This window comes from Salmo salar, chromosome 09 (genome assembly GCF_965601325.2).
Source record: "Salmo salar chromosome 09, fSalSal1, whole genome shotgun sequence".
Taxonomy (NCBI): domain Eukaryota; kingdom Metazoa; phylum Chordata; class Actinopteri; order Salmoniformes; family Salmonidae; genus Salmo; species Salmo salar.
The window spans coordinates 41,256,772-41,280,896 of NC_138299.1; the positions used below are offsets into that span (position 1 = coordinate 41,256,772).

At 41.6% G+C, this 24,125-nt stretch overlaps 1 protein-coding gene across 1 annotated transcript in view; it reads left to right on the forward strand.

Moving 5' to 3' along the window:
• The first annotated feature begins 2,445 nt into the window (after nucleotides 1–2,445).
• Nucleotides 2,446–24,125, forward strand: part of LOC106611348 (dynein axonemal heavy chain 6) — a 96,445-nt gene continuing 74,765 nt past the window's right edge. The window contains 15 exon segments of the mRNA XM_082955491.1: nucleotides 2,446–2,570; nucleotides 2,652–2,804; nucleotides 2,963–3,075; nucleotides 3,371–3,569; nucleotides 9,120–9,292; nucleotides 14,321–14,668; nucleotides 14,894–15,235; nucleotides 15,451–15,841; nucleotides 16,001–16,191; nucleotides 16,434–16,679; nucleotides 17,366–17,537; nucleotides 18,994–19,193; nucleotides 20,410–20,514; nucleotides 22,501–22,619; nucleotides 22,742–22,816. Coding sequence (XP_082811617.1) covers nucleotides 2,741–2,804; nucleotides 2,963–3,075; nucleotides 3,371–3,569; nucleotides 9,120–9,292; nucleotides 14,321–14,668; nucleotides 14,894–15,235; nucleotides 15,451–15,841; nucleotides 16,001–16,191; nucleotides 16,434–16,679; nucleotides 17,366–17,537; nucleotides 18,994–19,193; nucleotides 20,410–20,514; nucleotides 22,501–22,619; nucleotides 22,742–22,816 — 2,738 coding nt within the window. The 5' untranslated portion in view covers nucleotides 2,446–2,570; nucleotides 2,652–2,740.

Below are 24,125 nucleotides of genomic sequence, written 5' to 3' on the forward strand. Positions count from 1 at the left end.
GCGTTTGAGCCTATAAGTTATGTTGTAACAAGGTAGGGGTGGTATACAGAAGATAGCCCTATTTGGTAAAATACCAAGTCCATATTAAGGCAAGAACAGCTCAAATAAGCAAAGAGAAATGACAGTTCATCATTACTTTAAGACATGAAGGTCAGTCAATCCGGAGTTCAAGAACTTTGAAAGTTTCTTCAAGTGCAGTAGCAAAAACCATCGCTATGATGAAACTGGCTCTCATGAGGGCCGCCACAGGAAAGGAAGACCCAGAGTTACCTCTGCTGAGGATAAGTTCATTAGAGTTACCAGCCTCAGAATTTGCAGCCCAAATGCTTCACAGAGTTCAAGTAACAGACACATCTCAATATCAACCGCCGTGTCTTTGTGAGACGCAGAGTAGGTGAACGGATGATCTCCGCATGTGTGGTTTCCACCGTGAAGCATGGAGGAGGAGGTGTGAGGGTGCATTGCTGGTGACATGTCAGTGATTTATTTTGAATTCAAGGCACACTTAACCAGCATTGCTACCACAGCATTCTGCAGCGATATTCCATCCCTTCTGGTTTGTGCTTAGTGGGACTATCATTTGTTTATCAACAGGACAATGACCCAACACACCTCCAGGCTGTGTAAGGGCTATTTGACCAAGAAGGAGAGTGATGGAGTGCTGCATCAGTTGACCTGGCCTCCACAATCACCGACCTCAAACTATTGAGATGGTTTGGACCGCAGAGTGAAGGAAACGCAGCCAACAAGTGCTCAGCATATGTGGGAACTCCTTCAAGACTGCTGGAAAAGCATTCCAGGTGAAGCAGGTTGAGAGAATGCCAAGAGTGTGCAAAGCTGCCATCAAGGCAAAGGGTGGCTACTTTGAAGAATCTCAAATATAAAATATATTTTAATTTAACACTTTTTTGGTGACACCGTGTGTTATTTCATAGTTTTGATGTCTTCACTATTATTCAACAAGGTAGAAAATAGTAAAAATAAAGAAAAACCCTTGAATGAGTAGGTGTGCTAAAACTTTTGACTGGTAGTGTAGGTGTGTCCAAACTTTTGACTGGTACTGTATGTTACCAAATGCAGGATAAATCAATGTTAAAGTTTACATAGCTGGCCATATATAGAAGTTACATTTTACTTTATGGGTTGGCTATGTAGGCTTCTTCTAACCCATCGCTTTCTACTACATATAATTATACTATTAAGTGATATCTTTACATTAAAATCCAAAGTCTATTGGAATTCCAGTCATTCCAATAAATGTTATACCCCTTGATCTTCAAGAATAAGACTTGGAAATATGGACACACAGATTGCCCTTTTAAGTCTATCAAAACTGTGCGAGTTTGAGCATGTGTCCATTAGGCCTATGGATTTTTATTGTTAACAGCATGAATTAGATTGAGAAATAAAAGCCCCACTTTTATTCCATAGGTTGGGATCCGCAATATGCAGCTGTTGCAAGAGTGCATTTTTCACTGGCTGTCCACAGGTTTCAAAAACAATGATTGATTGGCAGCTTAAACTTCTTGAATTCAACCATTATTGGGTTCAAATATACATTCAGATTTGTGAACAGCCATCCACAACAACCACAATCCGTAAGGCGCAAATAGCTAAATGAGAGAGCAGCAGTGTGATTCACATTAGTGCGCTATGTAGATATCAATAGTAAAATGATATACGTATTGCTATAGACTACACCACTGCTGTCATCCTTACCTCCAAGCGTTTTTCAAGTTGGATCATCTTTGGATGCCGACAGCAGTCTCAGACATAGCTTGAACTGTAGCCTACAAAAGCCCATTTCTGCTCTTTTCCCGCGATCCATCAAACACATTTGGTGTGTCATCATAGTGGTCTCTGACTTGCATCTTTTTTCAATTCTGATTTGCATGTCATTGAGAAAACAGAAGTGTCAAAGATTTTTTTTTCGCAAACAACCTTTCTGAATGTAAAAGTAATCCTCGAAGTAATCATCAAATTTTTAAAAAGTATCTATAATCTGATTACAATATTTTTGCTGCTAACGTAAGGGATTACAGTTGCCGGTTTTTGTAATCCCTTACATGTAACGGATTACATGTAATCCATTACTCCCCAACCCTGATACTGTAACATGTATCCCATGGATCTGGCTAACTAATGACATAGTCTTCTAGTTTATGTCATTATAACGCTAGCTAATGTGAGATTTTCAGCATCTGACGGTTTCAAACTTCCAGCAGACTCCAGGCTCTTCTTCAGGAAAAGGATCCAATGAACTTCCACCAAGGATTGATACTTTACTTCACAGGAAGAATGTCAAGGAAAAAGAAGAGAGTTACATTTCTATGTAAGTTTGTCAATTATATAGCAAAGTGGTATTTTGAATTCAATAAGAAACGTAGCTACTTGTCAGTATGGATTTGAATTTTTTTGTCATTTTTACAGGTTACTAAAGAAAAACAAACATGTCAACAGATCATGCATAAAATTTTGTAAATTATCAGGTGTGGGAGAATCTCCCCCTGAAAATGCACTATCATCAAATGTGTCCAGGTCTCCTTTACATGGAAGGAACATTAAGAAAAGTGAGTCTCATCCTCATTTGTTGTATTTTAATGGATTTTGTAAGCAAAATCATTGTGCGCGCAACATTTCTGTTTCTCTAGGTGGCTGCTTGTTCCAGCCCAGCAAGCAGGAGCCACTGTGTCTGAAAAGAGGGGTCATTGAACCAATTAAACACTTGTGTAAAGCCTCAATGATCCCCGACACATGGAACTACAAAGGAAAGAGAGTGAAAGACGTCCGCTTCGATGCAAAAGGTAGATTACCCCGAAACAGCTACACGGAACTGGTTGATTAAGCTTTTTTGCTGCACTTAGCTTTTTTTTTTAATGTAGGCTATTCTGTACATAGCCTACATGTCAGGGTGAGGACATTAGACGTAGCATAATTATTGTACATTGTTGGTTCTCAACAGAGCCTGACAATGACTGTGTTGTGAGCCACATAATCAGATTGAGAGAAAAACTGGGCTGGTCCACTGAGATTCCTGACAGGAGAATAGCAAAAGCATGCCCACAAAACATACAGGTTGGTTTACACCATTTTAGCTACTAGCCTATATGATCAATTGATGTGAACTTTATCATTGAGTCTCTGCAGTCCACAATTTATATATATATATATATATATATATATATATATATATATATATATATATATATATATATATATATATATGTATATGTATGTGTGTATAACAGTTAAATTGTGTTATTTTTTAAAATACACTAGAGATATTTTGTCATCATTGGCATACGTCTTCATAATCAATACATAATATTTTAATCAATGCATATCTAACTTCCTTATGGATGTTGTGCAGGAAATCCCTGAGGAGACTAAAAAGGATCCTGGAGAGTATGTGTACTGTCTGATGAGGAACAGAGGTGACCTCAAGATCCAGCCCAACCCCTATGATCTTCAGGTGGTTTCTGTCCAGACAGCTAAACAGAGCTGTCAGTACTGGACCGTTAGCGCTTCATGCATATTCAAGGTCAGTTCAACTAGTTCACCGTTGAATTGTTAAACGTTGGTGAAAATACATAGGGTGCGTTTGTAAATTCACTCTGGCTATCTACTCCGATTTCAGAGCACTCTCGTCTGAGTATGCCAGAGAGCAGAATAACTGATGAATTTACGAATGCTCAACACCCGTTGAATATGGCCGGTGTCAGTAAACGTCGGCAAAAAAGTGTAATTAAAATGTTGCCAGCAGAACAGTTACTGTCACCAACCCTCTAGATAACATGAAAACACCCTAACCAGCTCTGCTAGGGCGAGTAAAATGGTCAGAGTGAGATTTTTCTCTCATTTGTGTCTGGAAGTAGCTAGCAAGCTAGCCAACGTTAGCCAGTTAGCTTGGGTGCTTGACTGCCGTTGTGAGGACAGAACATTCGGATCAACCCTACTCCTCGGCCAGAGCTTCCAGTGTGCGCTCTGAACGATCGGAGAGCGAAACGCTCTGAATTTACCAACGGACAATCTGACAACGCTCTGAATTTACGAAGGGACAATCTGACAACGCTTTGAATTCATGAACGCACAGAGCGCACTCTGGCACTCCAGATTGAATTAATGAACGCGCAGAGCGCACTCTGGCACTCCAGATTGAATTAACGAACGCACAGAGCGCTCTCTGGCACTCCAGATTGAATTAACGAACGCACAGAGCGCACTCTGGCACTCCCGATTGAATTTACGAACGCACCCATAGATTGCTATTCTCTGTATAGTGCACAACTTTTGACAAGGGACACAAGTAGTGTACTATATATGGCTTTTGTTACTATTTGGGACACACACATAATTTACTCCTATTTTATGGGCAGGTTTCCCAGAACACAAGTAAAGCCTAGTCCTGGGCCTGTATCCACAAAGCATCTCAAAGCAAGAGTGCAGATCTAGGATCTATCCATCTAATCCTATGATTTATAATCTAACCAATTAAACTGATCCTAGATCAGCTCTCCTACTCTGATCGTTTTTTGGGGATATGAGCCCTGGCATGTTCAATGGAGATTCTTCAACGTGTTTTTAATTTTAGTCCAAGACTAGGCTTAATCTGTGTCCAGGAAACCATCCCAAAGAGTCCACCTCACTCGGTTTTATTTTATAGGTGTCTGTTTTGGAGGACAGAAGTGGTGAAATCATGTCTGTGATAGACTGGCTTTCTGAAAGAGAACTGTTTTTCAAAATCTTCAAGTTGCCATTGTTTGCAAAATTCAGGTTTGTATGGTTATTCATAAAGAAGGATGATGAAAAGTGTGTATCTGATATGTGTATGTGGAAAGTATGATATAATACCGTAAAATACTGTAATCCAGTTTTACAATGAACTTTTTGCTCTCTGTAGAATTTGGAAGGCATTTACAATCTGGAAGGTCACAGTATGCCACTCAAAGACCAAAAAAGCTAAGTGAGTGTTAATCAAATATTACATGTCACATGATATTTCATTTGTCTTATAATAAATCTCCGTACGGCCAGTGTTGCCTGTCTTCTTCTTGTTCTTCTTGTTCTGCTTTTCTTTGTCTCCACACTATTAAATACCTTCCAAATAGAATTTAAGAGCTTTTGAAATACATTTTTTGTAATCTACTTTTTTTTTTAGGGAAATATTATCCAAAGGTATTTTTTTTACTGATGACATCTTCTTGAGATGTCTGGTTGAAATCAAAGGACTTTTTGAGATGGCCAGTGACAAGACAAGATATGGGGATTCTGACGGTGCCATTGTTTTAACAAAGGTAGGACCATGTTTTTTTGAATAACTATCTTGTTTTCAACTCCTTTCTAATAACATGGTTTTGTTTATTCTACCTAGTTGGATAAATCCACCACATACTCCTTGATAGGATTCTGTGAGGCCCAGACCCAACAATGTGCTGTAGCACTGAGACAACTTCACTGTCTTCACCACAAAGTTGCCACTTTGATTCGCGCAGCTTGTCTGAAGGTACACTGTATTAGTCCTTTAGATTGTTACGAGGACATGTCATTTAAGAGTCCTGAAAAAACATCTGTCACTATCCTCTGCTGATCTACCCTGGTTTTGATGTTTGGCATGACAACAACCATAGGTGTTGGCATGACAACACAAACAGATCTGAGCCCTAATTCATAAAGAACCTCAGAGGCGGAATGCTGATATAGGATCAGATCCATGGAATATTTTATGCAATAAGGCACGAGGGGGAGTGGTATATGGCCAATATACCACGTTCTAAAGGCTGTTCTTAGGCACAATGCAACGCGGAGTGCCTGGATACAGCCCTTAGCCGTGGTATATTGGCAATATACCTCAAATCCCGAGGTGCCTTATTGCTATTATAAACTGGTTACCAACTTAATTAGAGCAATAAAAATGAATGTTTTGTCATACCCATGGTATACGGTCTGATATACTACGGCTGTCAGCCAATCAGCATTCAGGGCTCGAACCACCCAGTTTATAATAGTCAATATGATCTAAAAGGCTAAACTAATCCCAGATCAGCACTCCTATTCTGAGACATTTTATATTGAATAAGATATATTCAGTATATCATTGTACTGTATTTTTTCTTGTCAGGCAGCAGAGGTCCAGGGTGCAGAGAGACTGTTCCTTCCTCTGTCCTCTCAGTCGACCAACAGGCCGCTGTATGCTGAGGTGGCTGAGTGGAGGATGCTCTTGTGTCGCTTCAGCCACTTCCTCAACATGATAGACAGAATGTTTGAAGAGATGCTCTGTGTCTTGGTCAGATCTGCAGTTCAACTCCTTCTGTTGTTCCTCCGAGAGTCCTCTAACACTAATGGAGTGAACGAGAGAAGACAAAAGACAAAGTAAGTGGTTTTTAAGGGAAATATAGTAAGGTTATGGCATTTGTCAATGAGTTTAATTAGCATGCTTGCGATGTTGAAATATTTGCTTCTGTACTCGCTAGAAAAATGGCAAGGATGGATGCAAGTGGACCTTATTTAAATATTATCAAAGAGCCAACTGGTCGTAATGCGGCGCATAAACTTTGTTCACACAGCCAAGGCCAACCACAGCTTGTTAACAAGGTAGATCAGCTTTTATCTATTGTGCCAATGTGGTCAGAAACATGTAAACATGACTAAACAATGCTTCACTTGTAATACTAAATTGACTTGTAGTATCACATTTTCTAGTAATCTCTCATGGACAGACTTTAGTTCTGGGTTAACTAAGATTACATTTCTAGATGCTACCAGATTTTAAAAAGGAGGAGCCTAAAGAAGAGATCCAGGCTGTATTTGAAGTGAACGTCCTGCTTACAGTCACACCTGTGAACCAGCCAATGACAGATGATGTCTCAGCCAAAGGGACAGCCACAACAGAGCTCCACTCTGAAGTTGACACAAAAGGTGAATCCCATTTATAGTAAAAAAAACCCAGCTAAAATAGATATTAACTCTTTGAGCTAAGGTGTTCAACTTAAATGTCTGCTGAAGCTTAGTGTTTTCTCAACCTAGATACGGAGAAGGATAAAGAGGTTTCCCGTGAGGAGACTCCACGGCGGTATGACTTCACTTATATATTACAATAAACTGTATCGTTCCATGTTCCTCTATTAGAAAAATGTATGAATTTCACAAATATCAGCTAGTGTTTTTCTGCTAATCTGTCAGTCAGCTGTCAGTGAAGTGATTATATTACACAGATGCTGTTGTTTTCCTTCTCCTAGTTCGCCCAGCAGACGAGTGAAGCTAACCATCTATCCCTGCCTTGATGACTTCACACTGCACATTCAACAGGTGCTACAGGGATTTCAACAAGTCATTGGTAAGACATTCTCTAAAGATTTCAATTCACAGCCTTGTTGTCTTGTAAATACTGTAGGTTCATAAGTATTATGCTGTTTTAAAGTGCAGAGCTTTGCCAGACGGTAATGGACTGTGTCCCAGATGGCACACTATTCCCTACATGCAGCATACAGTGCCTTCGGAAAGTATTTAGACCCCTTGACTTTTTCCACATTTTGTTACGTTACAGCCTTATTCTAAAATGCTTTTTTTTACTCATCAATCTACACACAATACCCCATAATGACATCACAATACCCCATAATGACATCACAATACCCCATAAGGACAAAGCGAAAACAGTTTTTTTTTAATTTCTGCAAAGTTATAAAAAACTGAAATACCTTATTTACATACAGTACCAGTCAAAGTCTGGACACACCTACTCATTCCAGGGTTTTTCTTAATTTGTTATATTTTCTACATTGTAGAATAATAGTGAAGACATCAAAACTATGAAAAGTGTAGTAACCAAAAACGTGTTAAACACATCAAAATATATTTTATATTTGAGATTCTTCAAAGTAGCCACCCTTTGCCTTGATGACAGTTTTGCACACTCTTGGCATTCTCTCAACCAGCTTCACGAGGTAGTTACCAGGAATGCATTTCAATGAACAGTTAATGCCTTGTTAAACGTTAATTTGTGGAATTTCTTTCCTTCTTAATGCGTTTGAGCCAATCAGTTGTGTTGTGACAAGGTACAGGAGGGGTGGTATACAGAAGATAGCCCTATTTGGTAAAAGACCAAGTCCATATTATGGCAAGAACAGCTCAAATAAGCAAAGAGAAATGACAGTCCATCATTACTTTAAGACATGAAGGTCAGTCAATCCGGAAAATTTCAAGAACTTTGAAAGTTCCTTCAAGTGCAGTAGCAAAAACCATCAAGCGCTATAATGAAACTGGCTCTCATGAGGACCGCCACAGGAAAGGAAGACCCAGAGTTACCTCTGCTGCAGAGGATACGCTCATTAGAGTTACCAGCCTCAGAAATTACACCCCAAATAAATCCTTCACAGAGCTCAAGTAACACACACATCTCAACATCAACTGTTCCGAGGAGAATGCGTGAATCAGACCTTCATGGTCGAATTGCTGCAAAGAAACCACTACTAAAGTATACCAATAATAAGAAGAGACTTGCTTGGGACAATGACAGGACAATGACCCAACACACCTCCAGGCTGTGTAAGGGCTATTTGACCAAGTGATGGAGTGATGCATCAGATGACCTGTCCTCCACAATCACCCAACCTGAACACAATTGAGATGTTTTGGGATGAGTTGTACCGCAGAGTGAAGGAAAAGGAGCCAACAAGTGCTCAGCATATTTGGGAACTCCTTCAAGACTGTTGGAAAAGCATTCCAGGTGAAGCTGGTTGAGAGAATGCCAAGAGTGTGCAAAGCTGTCATCAAGGCAAAGGGTGGCTACTTTGAAGAATATCAAATATAAAACATAATTTGATTTGTTTAACACTTTTTTTGGTGACACCATGATTCCATATGTGTTATTTCATAGTTTTGATGGCTTCGCTATTGTTCTACAATGTAGAAAATAGTAAAAATAAAGAAAACCCTTGAATGAGTAGGTGTGTTCAAACTTTTGACTGGCACTGTATAGGGAATAAGGTGCCATTTGCGACACATCCATGAATAATTAGTAATCTACAGAAATGAAATAAGCACTGGATTGTAACAATTATCCCTCACTGTTTTACAGTTACACATTTGCCCTATATATTAATTACATTGATTTCACTCAGCCAAACAGACATCCTTCAACCAAGACCCTAACCTCCTGGATTTGCACTCGCCTCCTGTGTTTGACCTGAAACTGTCTGTTGACGAGGAGCTGGAGAAGGAAAGAGACCAACACCTCCGACCATGGCCTGAGCTGGAGCTGTTACTGGGGACAGATCCCGCTTTCCAATCTGATGTACGTAACTATGCAGCACTCACAGTGACACGTATACACATCTCACACGTACACATGTCACCTGTATGGCATGTCACACTATCACACCAGCATCATCTAATCATGTGTTATACGCGTCGGAGGCGGAGCTGTTCTCAGTTACATGCTCTTAGCAGATGCTCTTATCCAGAGAGACTTACAAAGTTAGTGTATTTAAGTAGGGTGACCATACGTCCTCTTTTTCCCGGACATGTCCTCTTTTTGGACCAGAAAAAATGCGACCGGCCGGGATTTCTAAATCGCCCAAAATGTCCGGGATTCGGCTTTTGCTTTCTATAGTCGCCATTCATTGTGTGCGTTTTTGGGGTTTTGCATTGCTTTGACCATTCTCTTTAGGTCCCGCCTTCTCACACGCCACCATTGGTGGGTCATGTAGGCCTACACAAACATTGGTCAAACTGCATCTCAATCATTACCCTCACCATGGCAACAGCCAAGAGACAGAGCAACAGCTTGCTTGTCAACAGTGGCACATGGCTCCAGAACAGCGTAAAAATGCCCAAACGCAAATGTAAATTCACAGACGATTTACAGAGAAAATTCCCGTGTTTTCGTCTTGGTCGGGGTCCGTGTGAAGCAGAATGCATGACCTGCAAAGCTGGCACGTATGTGTCAGTGTAAAAAAAAGGTGCTAGCGACCTAGAAGCCCACATAAGCTCCGCAAAACACAAAATTGCATTTAAAGGAGAGAGTTCGTCAGGTAAATTTAACTGACTATTTTGTGAGAGCAGGTAAAACAGAAGTTGCATTCCACAACACTAGGGTGACCATACGTCCTCTTTTTCCCGGACATGTCCTCTTTTTTGAAAACTAAAATATGGTCACCCTAATTTAAGGTAACTAGGTACGACAACCACATATCACAGTTAGGTTTCCATCCAATTGGCAACAGATTTTCATTCCAAAAGAAATCATCTGCATAAAAACAATATGCACATTTTCCCACCAAAGATGTGTTTCCATCAAATTGACTTGTTGCGGATAAAAAGCTGTGCGTGATGACATAATATACATAAAAATAACACTTGCTGTTAAATTCCCATGTACCGAATAAAAAATACAAGTTAAATGGGTTTCCATCGCGCTTTCAACTTTACTGATGGTTTTGTCACAAAAACTGTTGCGTTATATAGCAAAAGTGCCCACTCTGGTCTTGGAACGCGCGCTCTATTTGTCAAACGGCAGCCAAGCATCGATCAGAATAAGACCCTCTATATTTATTGGAAAGCAGCATTAAGCTCATCAACTTTCACCACCCTGTGATGTTCATCGTAACTTATTTAATCTGTAGCCTAATAAACTGCATGTTTTCCCGAGTTGTAGTGGGAGGACCACAACATATGAAATCAAAATGTATGTCACATATTTTATAAATAACAGGTGTAGACTAACAGTGAAATGCTTACTTACAGTGCCTTCAGAAAGTATTCACACCCCTTGACTTTTTCTAAATTTTGTTGAGTTACACCCTGAATTTAAAATGGATAATATTTAGACTTTGTGTAACCAGCCTACACACAATATCCCATCATGTCAAATTTGTGGCGGCAGGTAGCCTAGTGGTTAGAGCGTTGGACTAGTAACCGAGAGGTTGCAAGATCGAATCCCCGAGCTGACACTAAATCTGACCAGGTGAAAATGTGATGGCCTGTTCCTAGGCTGTCATTGAAAATAAGAATTTGTTCTTAACTGACTTGCCTAGTTAAAGGTACATTTTTTTATTATAATAATTAAAAAAAAGTCGAATTATATTTTTACAAATTAATTAAAAAAGAAAAGCTGAAAAGCTGAGTCAGTAAGTATTCAAACCATTAGTTATGGAACGCTTAAATAAATTCAGGATTAAAATGTGCTTAACAAGACACATAATAAATTGCATGGACTTGTGTGCAATAATACTACCTCATCTCTGTACCCCACACATACAATTATCTGTAAGGTCCATCAGTCGAGCAGTGAATTTCAAACACAGATTCAACCACAAAGACCAGGGAGGTTTTCTAATGCCTCGCAAAGAAGGGCATCGATTGGTAGATGGGTAAAAAAAAAGCAGACATTAAATGTCCCTATGAGCATGGGGAAGTTATTAATTACACATTGGATGGTGTATCAATACACCCAGTCACTACTAAGATACAGGCGTCCTTCCTAACTCAGTTGTCGGAGAGGAAGGAAACCGCTCAGGCCAATGACTTTAAAATAGTTAGAGTTTAATGGCTGTGATAGGAGAAATCTGAGGATGGATCAACAACATTGTCGTTACTCCATAATACTAACCCAATTGACAGAGTGAAGAGAAGGAAACCTGTACAGAATACAAAAAAAATCCAAAACATGCATCCTGTGTGCAATATGACCAAGAACCCAATGGTCACCCACAGAGCTCCAGAGTTCCTCTGTGGAGATGGGAGAACCTTCCAGAAGGACAACCATCTCTGCAGCACTCCACCAATCAGGCCTTTGTTAGAGAAGCCTGACGGAAGCCACTCCTCAGTAAAAGGCACATGACAGCCTGTTTGGAATTTGCCAAAAGGCACCTAAAGGACTCTCAGACCATGAAAAACAACATTCTCTGGTCTGATAAAATCAAAGATTAAACTCTTCGGCCTGAATGCCAAATGTCACGTCTGGAGAAAAACTGGCACCATCCCTATGGTGAAGCATGGTGGTGGCAGCATCATGCTGTGGGGATGTTTTTCAGCGTCAGGGACTGGGAGACTAGTCAGTATCGAGGGAAAAATGAACGATGAAGTACAGAAAGATTCTTGATGAAAACCTGCTCCAGAGCCCTCAGGACCTCAGACTGGGGCAAAGGTTCACCTTCCAGCAGGACAATGACCCTAAGCACACAGCCAAGACAACGCAGAAGTGGCTTCGGGACAAGTCTCTGAATGTCCTTGAGTGGCCCAGCCAGAGCCCGGACTTGAACCCGATTGAACATCTCCGGAGAGACCTGAAAATAGCTGTTCAGCGACGCTCCCCATCCAACCTGACAGAGCTTGAGAGGATCTTCAGAGAAGAATGGGAGAAACTCCCCAAATACAGTTGTGCCAAGCTTGTAGCGTCATACCCAAGAAGACTCGAGGCTGTAATTGCTGCCAAAGGTGCTTCAACAAAGTACTGAGTAAAGGGTCTACACACTTGGAGTATGTAAATGTCATATTTCAGTTTTTTATTTTCAATAAATTTGCAAAAATGTATTATAAAAACCTGTTTTTGCTTTGTCATTATGTTGTATTGTGTGTAGATTGATGAGGGGAATTTAAAAAAAAATCAATTTTAGAATAAGGCTGTAACGTAAGAAAATGTGTAAAAAGTCAAGGGGTCTGAATACTTTCCAAATGCACTGCATACTGTAGGTAGGTAGGGATAAAGTGGCTAGGCAACAGGATAGATAATAGATTGAACTGTAGCAGCAGCGTATGTGGAGCAGTAACAGCAGTGTATATGGTGAGTGTGAGTGTCATCAGTAAGCATGTGTGCGCATGTTATGTGTGTGTGGATATATGTACAGTAGTGTGTATGTGTGTGTTGGGATGTCAGCGTGTAAGTATGTGCGAGTGTTTGGGTAGAGACCAGTGTGTGTGTGCATAGAGTCAGTGCAAGAGAGTTTGTTCAAAAAAGTGTCAATGCAGGTAGTCCCGGTAGCCATTTGATGAACTATTTAGCAGCCTGGTTTACAAGTCTTATGGCTTGGGGGTGGAAGCTGTTCAGGGTCCTGTTGGTTCCCGACTTGGTGCACTGGTACCGCTTGTGGTGTGGGAGCAGAGAGAACAGTTTGGCTTGAGTGACTGGAGTCTTTGACAATTTGTTGGGCTCCTGAGTGGCGCAGTGGTCTAAGGCACTGCATCTCAGTGCTAGAGGCGTCATTACAGACCCTGGTTCGATTCCAAGCTGTATCACAACCGGCCGTGATAGGGCGGCGCACTATTGGCCCAGCATCGTCCGGGTTTGGCCGTGGTAGGCCGGCTGTTGTAAATAAGAATTTGTTCTTAACTGACTTGCCTAGTTAAATAAAGGTTAAATAAAATAAAATTCCTCTGACACAGAGGTCCTGGATGGCAGGGAGCTCTGCCCCAGTGATGTACTGGGCCGTACTCACCATTCTCTGAGCCTTACAGTCAGGTGCCTTGCGGCTGCTGTACCAAGCGGTGATGCAGCCAGTCAAAATGCTCTCAATGGTGCAGCTGTAGAACTTTTTGAGGATTTGACGGCCCATGCCAAATCTTTTTAGCCACCTGGAGGGGAAAGAGACACTGTAGTGTCCTCTTCACAACACCAAAAGTATTGGGATAAATTCACTTATGTTTATAAAAGTAGTAAAAAGTGAAGTATTTGGCCACATATTCCTACGCAATGGCTTCGTTAAGCTTGTGACTGTACAACTTCTTGGATGCATCTGCTGTTTGTTTTTGTTTTTGTTTCAGATTATTTTGTGCCCGATAGAAATGAATGATAATATTTTATTGTGTAATTTTGGAGTAATTTTGGAGTTAACATTTCTACATTAATGTGGATGCTACCATGATTATGGATAGTCCTGAATGAATCGTGAATAATGATAAGAAAGTTACAGGCCAAATATCATAGCCCCAAGACATGCTAACCTCTCACCATTACAATAACAGGGGAGGTTAGCATTTTATATCATACCCCCAAGACATGCTAACCTCTCACCTTTACAATAACAGGGGCGGTTAGCATTTATGGGGGGTATGATCTTTGACCCTTTGTAATTTTCTCACAAGTCTTTGACTTTTACTTCATAGTTATTGTAAAAAGTGCTGGGGGAGGGAGGGTCACTGTGGGGGTCACTGTGGGATTAATTGAGATTATTTTTGAAGAGGTATTTTCCATAGAAGTGTAGTTGTTTGTCACTTACCTATTACTAGTTTGACATGTTTTCCTATATTCTAAATATGGTTTGTTGACATATGACATAGACCTTGATACAGATGATACACATCTGATGTGTTTGTTGATTTCTAGCTGTCGGACATCCTCAGTACCGTCCAGCGAGGGATGCAGGAAGTGGAGAAGCACTGTCAGAGGCTAGACAAGTTCTGTGATATGGTGGAGACAGCCATGTTGACTGACATGGATGGGTTCTTGGCCGGGGAGAAATGGTCTCCCCAGGATATCAAGGCCATCTTGGCGGTGCACACAGAGAGCATCAGGCTGATGAAAAGGATAGAGACTGAGACCCGTGTCAACATGATCCTGGTCAGATGTCACCAGTACCAGTCAAACTGCCTGCTCTACCCAGAGGCTCTCATCTTTACCATTCACTCCATGCTCCCCTCCATTGTAAAGAAGAAGAACCTGGAACTGATGGAGGTTTGTTAAATAGTACATTAGTATACCATAGTTTCTGTTAGTGTTGATGTTTAAGCGAGTCTAAATACCAGATACTCTACCTACAGTCATGAAGTAAACTTTAGACTTCATGCATAATTCATGTTCAGGCTATTCATATTTTGAAGTTATTGTAACTGCGTTGAGGAGCGCTTTGACCGGTACTACTTTTCGGTTATACTTTCCTCTCTCCATCTGTTCAATCAGGTGATCAGAGGAGCTCTTAAAAAGCTGGATAAAGACATTTTTACAGTGGAAGAGTTTGTTGAGCATCTGACCTTCCTGAGTCGGATATCTGTGCAGATTCCAACTCTGGAAAGACAGTATCAGTTCCTCATCCAGCTCTATAGTATGGCTAAAGAGTACCAGATCACTATCTCTCCTGAGGAGCTGGCTTTGTACCAGCACCTCGTCCCCAGCTTCCAGCATCTCAAATCCGCTGTCATGATCTGTGAAACCAAGAGGGATGACAACATCTTCAAGTTCAGCGTTGATCTGGGCAAACACTTAAATCAACTCAGATTTGAGCTTGTTCTGGTTAAAATGAAGGTACGGTTGATCTTTTAGAAGTTGTTGTGCTTTTCTCCCTCCTTAATACTCAATAAGAGTCATTATTCTTGATTGTGTTTTAACATGTGTGTATCTATGATTTCCTCTTCCGGACAAAGCTGCCTAGCCTGGTCTCACACCTGTTCGTACTGCCAATGGCCGGACAACAGATGTAGGACCAGGCTTAAAGATGTCACAAATTTCTTATTTCTCAGGTGAACAATCCCATCCTGCTTTGCTCCTATACGTCTCCCAAAGTGGCCAATGAGATCCTCCAGGCTCTCTCAGAGGAGGTGGCCATCTACTCCAATAAGGCATACAGCTACACTAGCTATGGAGAGCTCCTGAGAAACTCTTTTTCAATGAAGAAGATCTCCACTGTGGTCCGCATGAAGCAGTGCCGTGGTTCTAACGCTGCCGAAGTGGAGGCAGAGCTGTCTGAGGTGGACTGTGCCCTGACGCTGAGGAAGATGCTCTGGGGGATGCAGAAGGAATGGGATAAACAGTACAGCCGTTGGAGAGCCACCACCTTCGAGCTGCTCAATGTGGATGATCTGCAAAATGATGTCAGCCGCTTTACACAGACCATCTACATGTTAGAGAAAGGTCTCAGAGTGATATTTTAGGATCATTATTGTTGGGATTCACCACCATGTCAGGTGGTTCTCTGTTATCACAAGTGTTGCTGTGTTAAATGATGGTGTGAATGTAAAGGAATTAATTTATGTGAAACAACTGATAAACGTTGTTTTCTTTGTCATTCAGGTTTACCTGAAAACAACATAGTTCCCATTCTGAAGCAGAAGGTGATGGACTTCAAGCTTTGTCTACCCATCATCGTAGCTCTCAGAAACCCTTATCTCCGTCAGAGACACTGGGAAGACATCCAGAGCTATATCGGACGATTCTTCACCAAAGAGGATAACTTCACCCTTGGAAACCTATTAGACATAAAGGTAGGGCATGGTAGCAATGAAATATCTACCTTGCTTTTCTACGAATTTCTGGAAAAATGTTCAGAAATCACGTTCAGGGCCATTTCTAAGTTCTAACATTGCGATCATTATATGTTTTTTTTTTTAACCTACTTTAGTTGAATCCACTATTTGTAAGTGGCTCAGGATAAGAGCATTTACTAAATTACTATAATCTGAACCTAAAATTAAATTCTAGATTTCCCTCTGTGACATGTATGCAGATTCTTCAGCAAAGTGGTTCAATAGGGGACATCTCCACTACTGCCACCAATGAGGCCACTTTAGAGAGCATCCTGTACAAAGTGATTGACCTGTGGAGGAGCACAGATTTCCGTCTGATCACCCACCAGTCTGACACATCCACGGTGAAAATCATCGTCTCGGCAGACGACGTCATGGCACAGCTGGAAGAGAGTCAGACCACCATCATGAGCATCAAGGCATCCCGCTACGCTGAGCCTATCAAGGTCAGGTGTCATTCAGATCTGACCGGAGAGACGTGATGATTCGTTAAAAATAACATGATTTGAATAAATATTGCCCCTTTTCATATCATAGATTCTAGAAATTCGTCTTTCGCTTCAAACCCCGAATGGACTCCCGAGTGACGCAGCGGTCTAAGGCACTGCATCTCAGTGCTAGAGGCTTCACTACAGACCTGGTTCAATTCCAGGCTGTATCACAACCGGCTGTGATTGGGAGTCCCATAGGGCGGCGCACAATTGGCCCAGCGTCGTCCTGGTTAGGGTTTGTCCGGGGTAGGCCGTCATTGTAAATATGAGTTTGTTCTTAACTGACTTGCCTAGTTAAATAAAAGGTTAAATAAAGATGAAATCAAAATATATAAATAAAACCCATTTATGCAGAATTTGAGAAATATAATATTTGTACATAATGGAATCACTCTGTTATTTCAAGAAGAGAAATAAGTTAAGTTCTCTGAATCTTGTAGTTTTGTCAGTTGTTGGGGGACAAGGTGGTATTTGTTAGCCTGGTCCCAGAACTGTGTGTTCTGTCTTGCCAACTCCTATGGACATTGTCATGCCACACTGCGTAACAATGACCATAGGAGTTGGCAAGACAGAACAAACAGACCTGGGACCAGGCTTAGTATTATTGTGTGTGATGACAATGTGATTTCTCTCTTGTTTAGTATCTGATAGATGAATGGGAGAGGAAGCTGAACCAGTTCTCTCATACTCTGGAGGAGTGGGTCATGTGTCAGAAGAGATGGCTCTACCTGGAGCCTATCTTCTCTGCTGGAGGGATTCAGAGGCAAGGCAGCTATTTTAGTTTTACCTTGTGTATGACGCTTATTAACCTGTGTAATAACGGATGAGGTGTGTGTCATGGCACTTTGGTTTGTATTGTTTATTGTGTTGTCTTGTCTACGTGTTTCATCTGCTGCTGACAATTCATCTATACTGAACAAAAATATAAACACAACATGCAACAATTTCAACGATTTTACTGAGTTACAGTTCATATGAAGAAATCTGTGAAATATAAGTAAATAAATTCATTAGGCCCAACCATGGCAGGGGCGCAGCCATGGTTGGGCCTGGGAGGGCATAGGCCCATCCACTGGCCCAGCCAATCAGAGTTTTTCCCCACAAAAGGGTTTTATTATAGCCAGAAATACTCCTCAGTTTCATCAGCTGTCCTGGTGGTTGGCCTCAGGAGATACTACAGGTGAAGAAGCTGGATGTGGAGGTCCTGGTCTGGCGTGATTACACATGGTCTATGGTCTGTGGTTGTGAAGGCGGTTGGACGTACTGCCAAATTCTCTAAAACGATGTTGGAGGCGGCTTATGGTAGAGAAATTAACATGAAATTCTCTTGCAACAGCTCTGGTGGACATTCCTGCAGTCAGCATGTCAATTACACGCCCCATAAGAACTTGAGACATTGTGTTGTGTGTTGTGTGACAAAACTGCACATCTTATTGGCCTTGTATTGTCCCCAGCACAAGGGGCACCTGTGTAATGATCATGCTGTTTAATCAGCTTGTTGTTATGCCACACCTGTCAGGTGGATTGATTATCTTGGCAAAGGAGAAATGCTCACTAACAGAGATGTAAACACATTTCTGCACAAAATTTGAGATCAATAATTTTTTTGTGCGTATGGAACATTTCACGGATCATTTATTTCAGCTCGTGAAACATGGGACCAACACTTTGCATGTTGCATTTATATTTTTGTTCAGTATATTTTTTATTATTACATAGGCTTCTGGTTGATGATTTTGGAAATTGTTCTTTTGACAGCATTTTAAAGACAGACCTTGCACATGTAGTCATCATCTGATATAATATGGGGTAGATATCTACCTGGAGTAGGTTTAAGGTCCAATGGAGCCGTTTTTATCTCAATATCTAATCATTTCTGGGTAACAATTAGGTACCTTACTGTGATTATTTTCAATGAAAATGGTCAAAAATAAACTAAAATAGCTTCTTAGCAAAGGGCAATTTCTGTGAGTGGTCTGAGTGGGGGGTGGGGTGGGGGGGCTGGAACTCTTTCTTATTGGTCTATTAACTCATTTACTGCATGGTGATGTCAACAGGCAGGCAAAAAATCCAACCCAACAAAACAGGCTGAAATTTCAGCCGGTCTCATCAAACAGCTTTTACAGGGCATTATCATTATTTCACAGTATTATTCCAACGTCATAGTGTGGAAACAGTGTATATATAAAACACGGAAAAATCACGTTTTTAAGAAGACACAGTACCAAAAAAGTGATTGAATGTAATCCAAAATATGTACTTTTCTGACTTGAAATGAATGAACCTCATCCTATTAGACAGCTCCCAGCAGAGGCCAAGGTGTTCTTGCAGGTGGATCAATCATGGAAGGAGATCATGAGGAGGACAAATGACAGGCCTAATGCCCTGAGAGCAGCTACCGCCCCTGGGGTCCTGGAGATGCTGCAGGCTGGCAACGTCCACATGGAAAAAATACAGAAATGTCTGGAGGTACTGGAGGGATTTAGCGTGCCTGGGTGCCAGACTGTTTCTGCTATCTGGAGGGAGTTAGGGTGCCAGAATGTTTCTGCTATCTGGAGGGAGTTAGGGTGTCTGGGTGTCAGAATGTTTCTGCTATCTGGAGGGAGTTAGGGTGTCTGGGTGCCAGACTGTTTCTGCTATCTGGAGGGAGTTAGGGTGTCTGGGTGCCAGACTGTTTCTGCTATCTGGAGGGAGTTAGCGTGCCTGGGTGCCAGACTGTTTCTGCTATCTGGAGGGATTTAGGGTGCCTGGGTGCCAGACTGTTTCTGCTATCTGGAGGGAGTTAGGGTGCCAGACTGTTTCTGCTATCTGGAGGGAGTTAGGGTGCCAGACTGTTTCTGCTATCTGGAGGGAGTTAGGGTGCCTGGGTGCCAGACTGTTTCTGCTATCTGGAGGGAGTTAGGGTGTCTGGGTGTCAGAATGTTTCTGCTATCTGGAGGGAGTTAGCGTGCCTGGGTGCCAGACTGTTTCTGCTATCTGGAGGGATTTAGGGTGCCTGGGTGCCAGACTGTTTCTGCTATCTGGAGGGATTTAGGGTGCCTGGGTGCCAGACTGTTTCTGCTATCTGGAGGGAGTTAGGGTGCCAGACTGTTTCTGCTATCTGGAGGGAGTTAGGGTGCCAGACTGTTTCTGCTATCTGGAGGGAGTTAGGGTGCCTGGGTGCCAGACTGTTTCTGCTATCTGGAGGGAGTTAGGGTGCCTGGGTGCCAGACTGTTTCTGCTATCTGGAGGGAGTTAGGGTGCCTGGGTGTCAGAATGTTTCTGCTATCTTGTCAACTCCTTGTCATTCATTGTCATCTCAAACATGGCAATTCCATAATGAGTAGAAACAAACTGGAACCCAGGCTAGCATATCACAATATACAGCAGACTGGAACCCAGGCTAGCATACCACATGATACAGCCGACTGGCACGCAGGCTAGCATACCACATGATACAGCAGACTGGAACCCAGGCTAGCATACCACATGATACAGCAGACTGGAACCCAGGCTAGCATACCACATGATACAGCAGACTCTCAAAAGGACAATGCACTTAATTTCCTGTCTGTCTTTAGGGTCAGCTGGGCTGTAAAACCTTTGACATTTTCATTTGCAACTCTCACACAACATTTATCTTATCCTAGTTACTTTCAGAGTTGCTGTTTATTCAATACTTGACTGTTTGTTTCGTTTTCTGCAGGATTATTTTGAATCCAAAAGAACAGTTTTCGCAAGATTCTACTTCCTCAGCAATGAGGAACTGCTGGATGTTCTGTCACAGAGCAAAAATCCCAACGCCATTCAGGTTCCCATCTCATAGTATAGGCTAACCATTCAAAAAGAAATGACTTTCTTTAAAAAAAAAAATAATAACATAAGCAGCAGCTGGAAGTTAATATTTCACTTTTATACAGCAGACTTTCAAAAGCACAATGTACTTAATTTCCTGTCTGTAGGGTCTAGCTGAGCTGTAACCTCGTCTCCAGGCTCAATTACTACCGCATATAGAGACTGGTAACACTGCTTCAAAGTGGGACTTGAAAGGGCTGTGTTTAAAATTGAGGCGGGAGATGGAGCGAGCCTGCTACAGATGCAGGATCTTAATTTGAGCCAGTTTGCTACAACAGGAAAATAATGAATTATTATGTGGATTGTAATTAATGGACATTTTTTATAGGGGTTGATACATTTTTTGTTATGGCAAATGAAGTCTGACATATTTAAGTGGAAATTACAAACTTTCAAAGCCTGTTTAAACCTCAAATACACTACAAGTTCGCATTTCCTGCTGTGGAAAATTCTCAGCAACAAAAGAGTAATCAAATTAAGATCCTACGTCTGTACAGATCTATTAGCTGGGACTTTGAAAAATGGTGAAGATCGTTCTATCACATAGACCATCTTATTTTTGGGAAGCCCAATTGATTCTGAGTTCGGACATATAAACTTACAGTACCAGTCAAAAGTTTGGACACACCTACTCATTCAAGGGTTTTTATTTATTTTGACTATTTTCTACATTGTAGAATAATAGTGAAGACATCAAAACTATGAAATAACACATATGGAATCATGTAGTAACCAAAAACGTGTTAAACAAATCAAAATATATTTTAGATATTAGATTCTTCAAAGTAGCCACCCTTTGCCTTGATGACAGCTTTGCACACTCTTGGCATTCTCTCAACCAGCTTCATGTCGTAGTCACCTGGAATGCATTTCAATTAACAGGTGTGCCTTGTTGAAAGTTAATTTGTGGAATTTCTTTCCTTCTAAATGCGTTTGAGCCAATCAGTTAAGTTGTGACAAGGTAGGGGTGGTATACAGGAGATAGCCCTATTTGGTAAAAGACCAAGTCCATATTATGGCAAGAACAGCATCAATAAGCAAAGAGAAATGACAGTCCATCATTACTTTAAGACATGAATGTCAGTAAATCCGGACATTTTCAAGAACTTTGAAAGTTTCTTCAAGTGCAGTCGCAAAAACCATCAAGCGCTATGATGAAACTGGCTCTCATGAGGACCGCCACAGGAAAGGAAGACCCAGAGTTACCTCTGCTGCAGAGGATATGTTCATTAGTTAACTGCACCTCAGATTGTAGTCCAAATAAAAGCTTCACGGAGTTCAAGTAACAGACACATCTCAACATCAACTGTTCAGAGGAGACTGTGTGAATCAGGCCTTCATGGTCGAATTGCTGCAAAGAAACCACTACTAAAGTACACCAATAAGAAGAAGAGACTTGCTTGGGCCAAGAAACACGAACAATGGACAGACCAGTGTAAATCGGTCCTTTGATCTGATGAGTCCAAATTTGCGATTTTTGGTTACAACCGCCGTGTCTTTGTGAGACGCAGAGTAGGTGAACAGATGATCTCTGCATGTGTAGTTCCCACCGTGAAGCATAAAGGAGGTGTGTTGGTGTGGGGGTTCTTTGCTGGTGACGCTGTCAATGATTTATTTAGAATTCAAGGCACACTTAACCAGCATGGCTACCACAGCATTCTGCAGCAATACTCCATCCCATCTGGTTTGTGCTTAGTGGGACTATCATTTGTTTTTCAACAGCTGGTTGAGAGAATGCCAAGAGTGTGCAAAGCTGTCATCAAGGCAAATCGTGGCTACTTTGAAGAATCTAAAATATATTTTGAGCGAGCCGGGTGGTGGACAGATTAGCTGGGCTGTAAAAGCTTGTGAAAAATTCAGACATTTTCATTCACAACTTTCAAACAATATTTATGTTCATTCAATCAATTTAATTCAATCCATTCTCTACAACACTTTTAAGCCTCATCTTGTAAAATGCTTCAGCAACATCCGTCACCTGGACATCCAGGAACATGCTACGATTTACCATGTGGTGGCAAGCATACGTTCAGCCGAGGGTGAAACTGTGACCCTGCCAAAGTAAATACTCTAATCATGATAATAAACCAAATGGAAACATTTACATTTAGGCTTAATTCATGTTTTTTTTTTCTGTTACCGAGAATCCCATCACAACTCTTTCTTCTCTTTTGATTCTTTAGAAATGTTCAAATACGTGGGCCAGTGGAGCAATGGATGGGAAATGTGGAAACAGCAATGTACAACACAGTGAAAAGGTACAGTAACCATTTTGCATGCAGCTTTTCCTTTCCTGTTCAAAAGGTGTTGATACAGTACAGTGAGGGAAAAAAGTATTTGATCCCCTGCTGATTTTGTACGTTTGCCCACTGACAAAGAAATGATCAGTCTATAATTTTAATGGTAGGTTTATTTGAACAGTGAGAGACAGAATAACAACAAAAAAATCCAGAAAAACGCATGTAAAAAATGTTATAAATTGATTTGCATTTTAATGAGGGAAATAAGTATTTGACCCCTTTGCAAAACATGACTTAGTACTTGGTGGCAAAACCCTTGTTGGCAATCACAGAGGTCAGATGTTTCTTGTAGTTGGCCACCAGGTTTGCACACATCTCAGGATCCCACTCCTCTTTGCAGATCTTCTCCAAGTCATTAAGGTTTCAAGGCTGACGTTTGGCAACTCAAACCTTCAGCTCCCTCCACAGATTTTCTATGGGATTAAGGTCTGGAGACTGGCTAGGCCACTCCAAGACCTTAATGTGCTTCTTCTTAAGCCACTCCTTTGTAGCCTTGGCTGTGTGTTTTGGGTCATTGTCATGCTGGAATACCCATCCACAACCCATTTTCAATACCCTGGCTGAGGGAAGGAGGTTCTCACCCAAGATTTGACGGTACATGGCCCCGTCCATCGTCCCTTTGATGCGGTGAAGTTGTCCTGTCCCCTTAGCAGAAAAACACCCCCAAAGCATAATGTTTCCACCTCCATGTTTGACGGTGGGGATGGTGTTCTTGGGGTCATAGGCAGCATTCCTCCTCCTCCAAACACGGCGAGTTGAGTTGATGCCATAGAGCTCCATTCTGGTCTCATCTGACCACAACACTTTCACCCAGTTGTCCTCTGAATCATTCAGATGTTCATTGGCTAACTTCAGACGGGCCTGTATATGTGCTTTCTTGAGCGTGGGGACCTTACGGGCGCTGCAGGATTTCAGTCCTTCACGGCGTAGTGTGTTACCAATTGTTTTCTTGGTGACTATGGTCCCAGCTGCCTTGAGATCATTGACAAGATCCTCCCGTGTAGTTCTGGGCTGATTCCTCACCGTTCTCATGATCATTGCAACTCCACAAGGTGAGATCTTGCATGGAGCCCCAGGCCGAGGGAGATTGACAGTTCTTTTGTGTTTCTTCCATTTGCGAATAATCGCACCAACTGTTGTCACCTTCTCACCAAGCTGCTTGGCGATGGTCTTGTAGCCCATTCCAGCCTTGTGTAGGTCTACAATCTTGTCCCTGACATCCTTGGCGAGTTCTTTGGTCTTGGCCATGGTGGAGAGTTTGGAATCT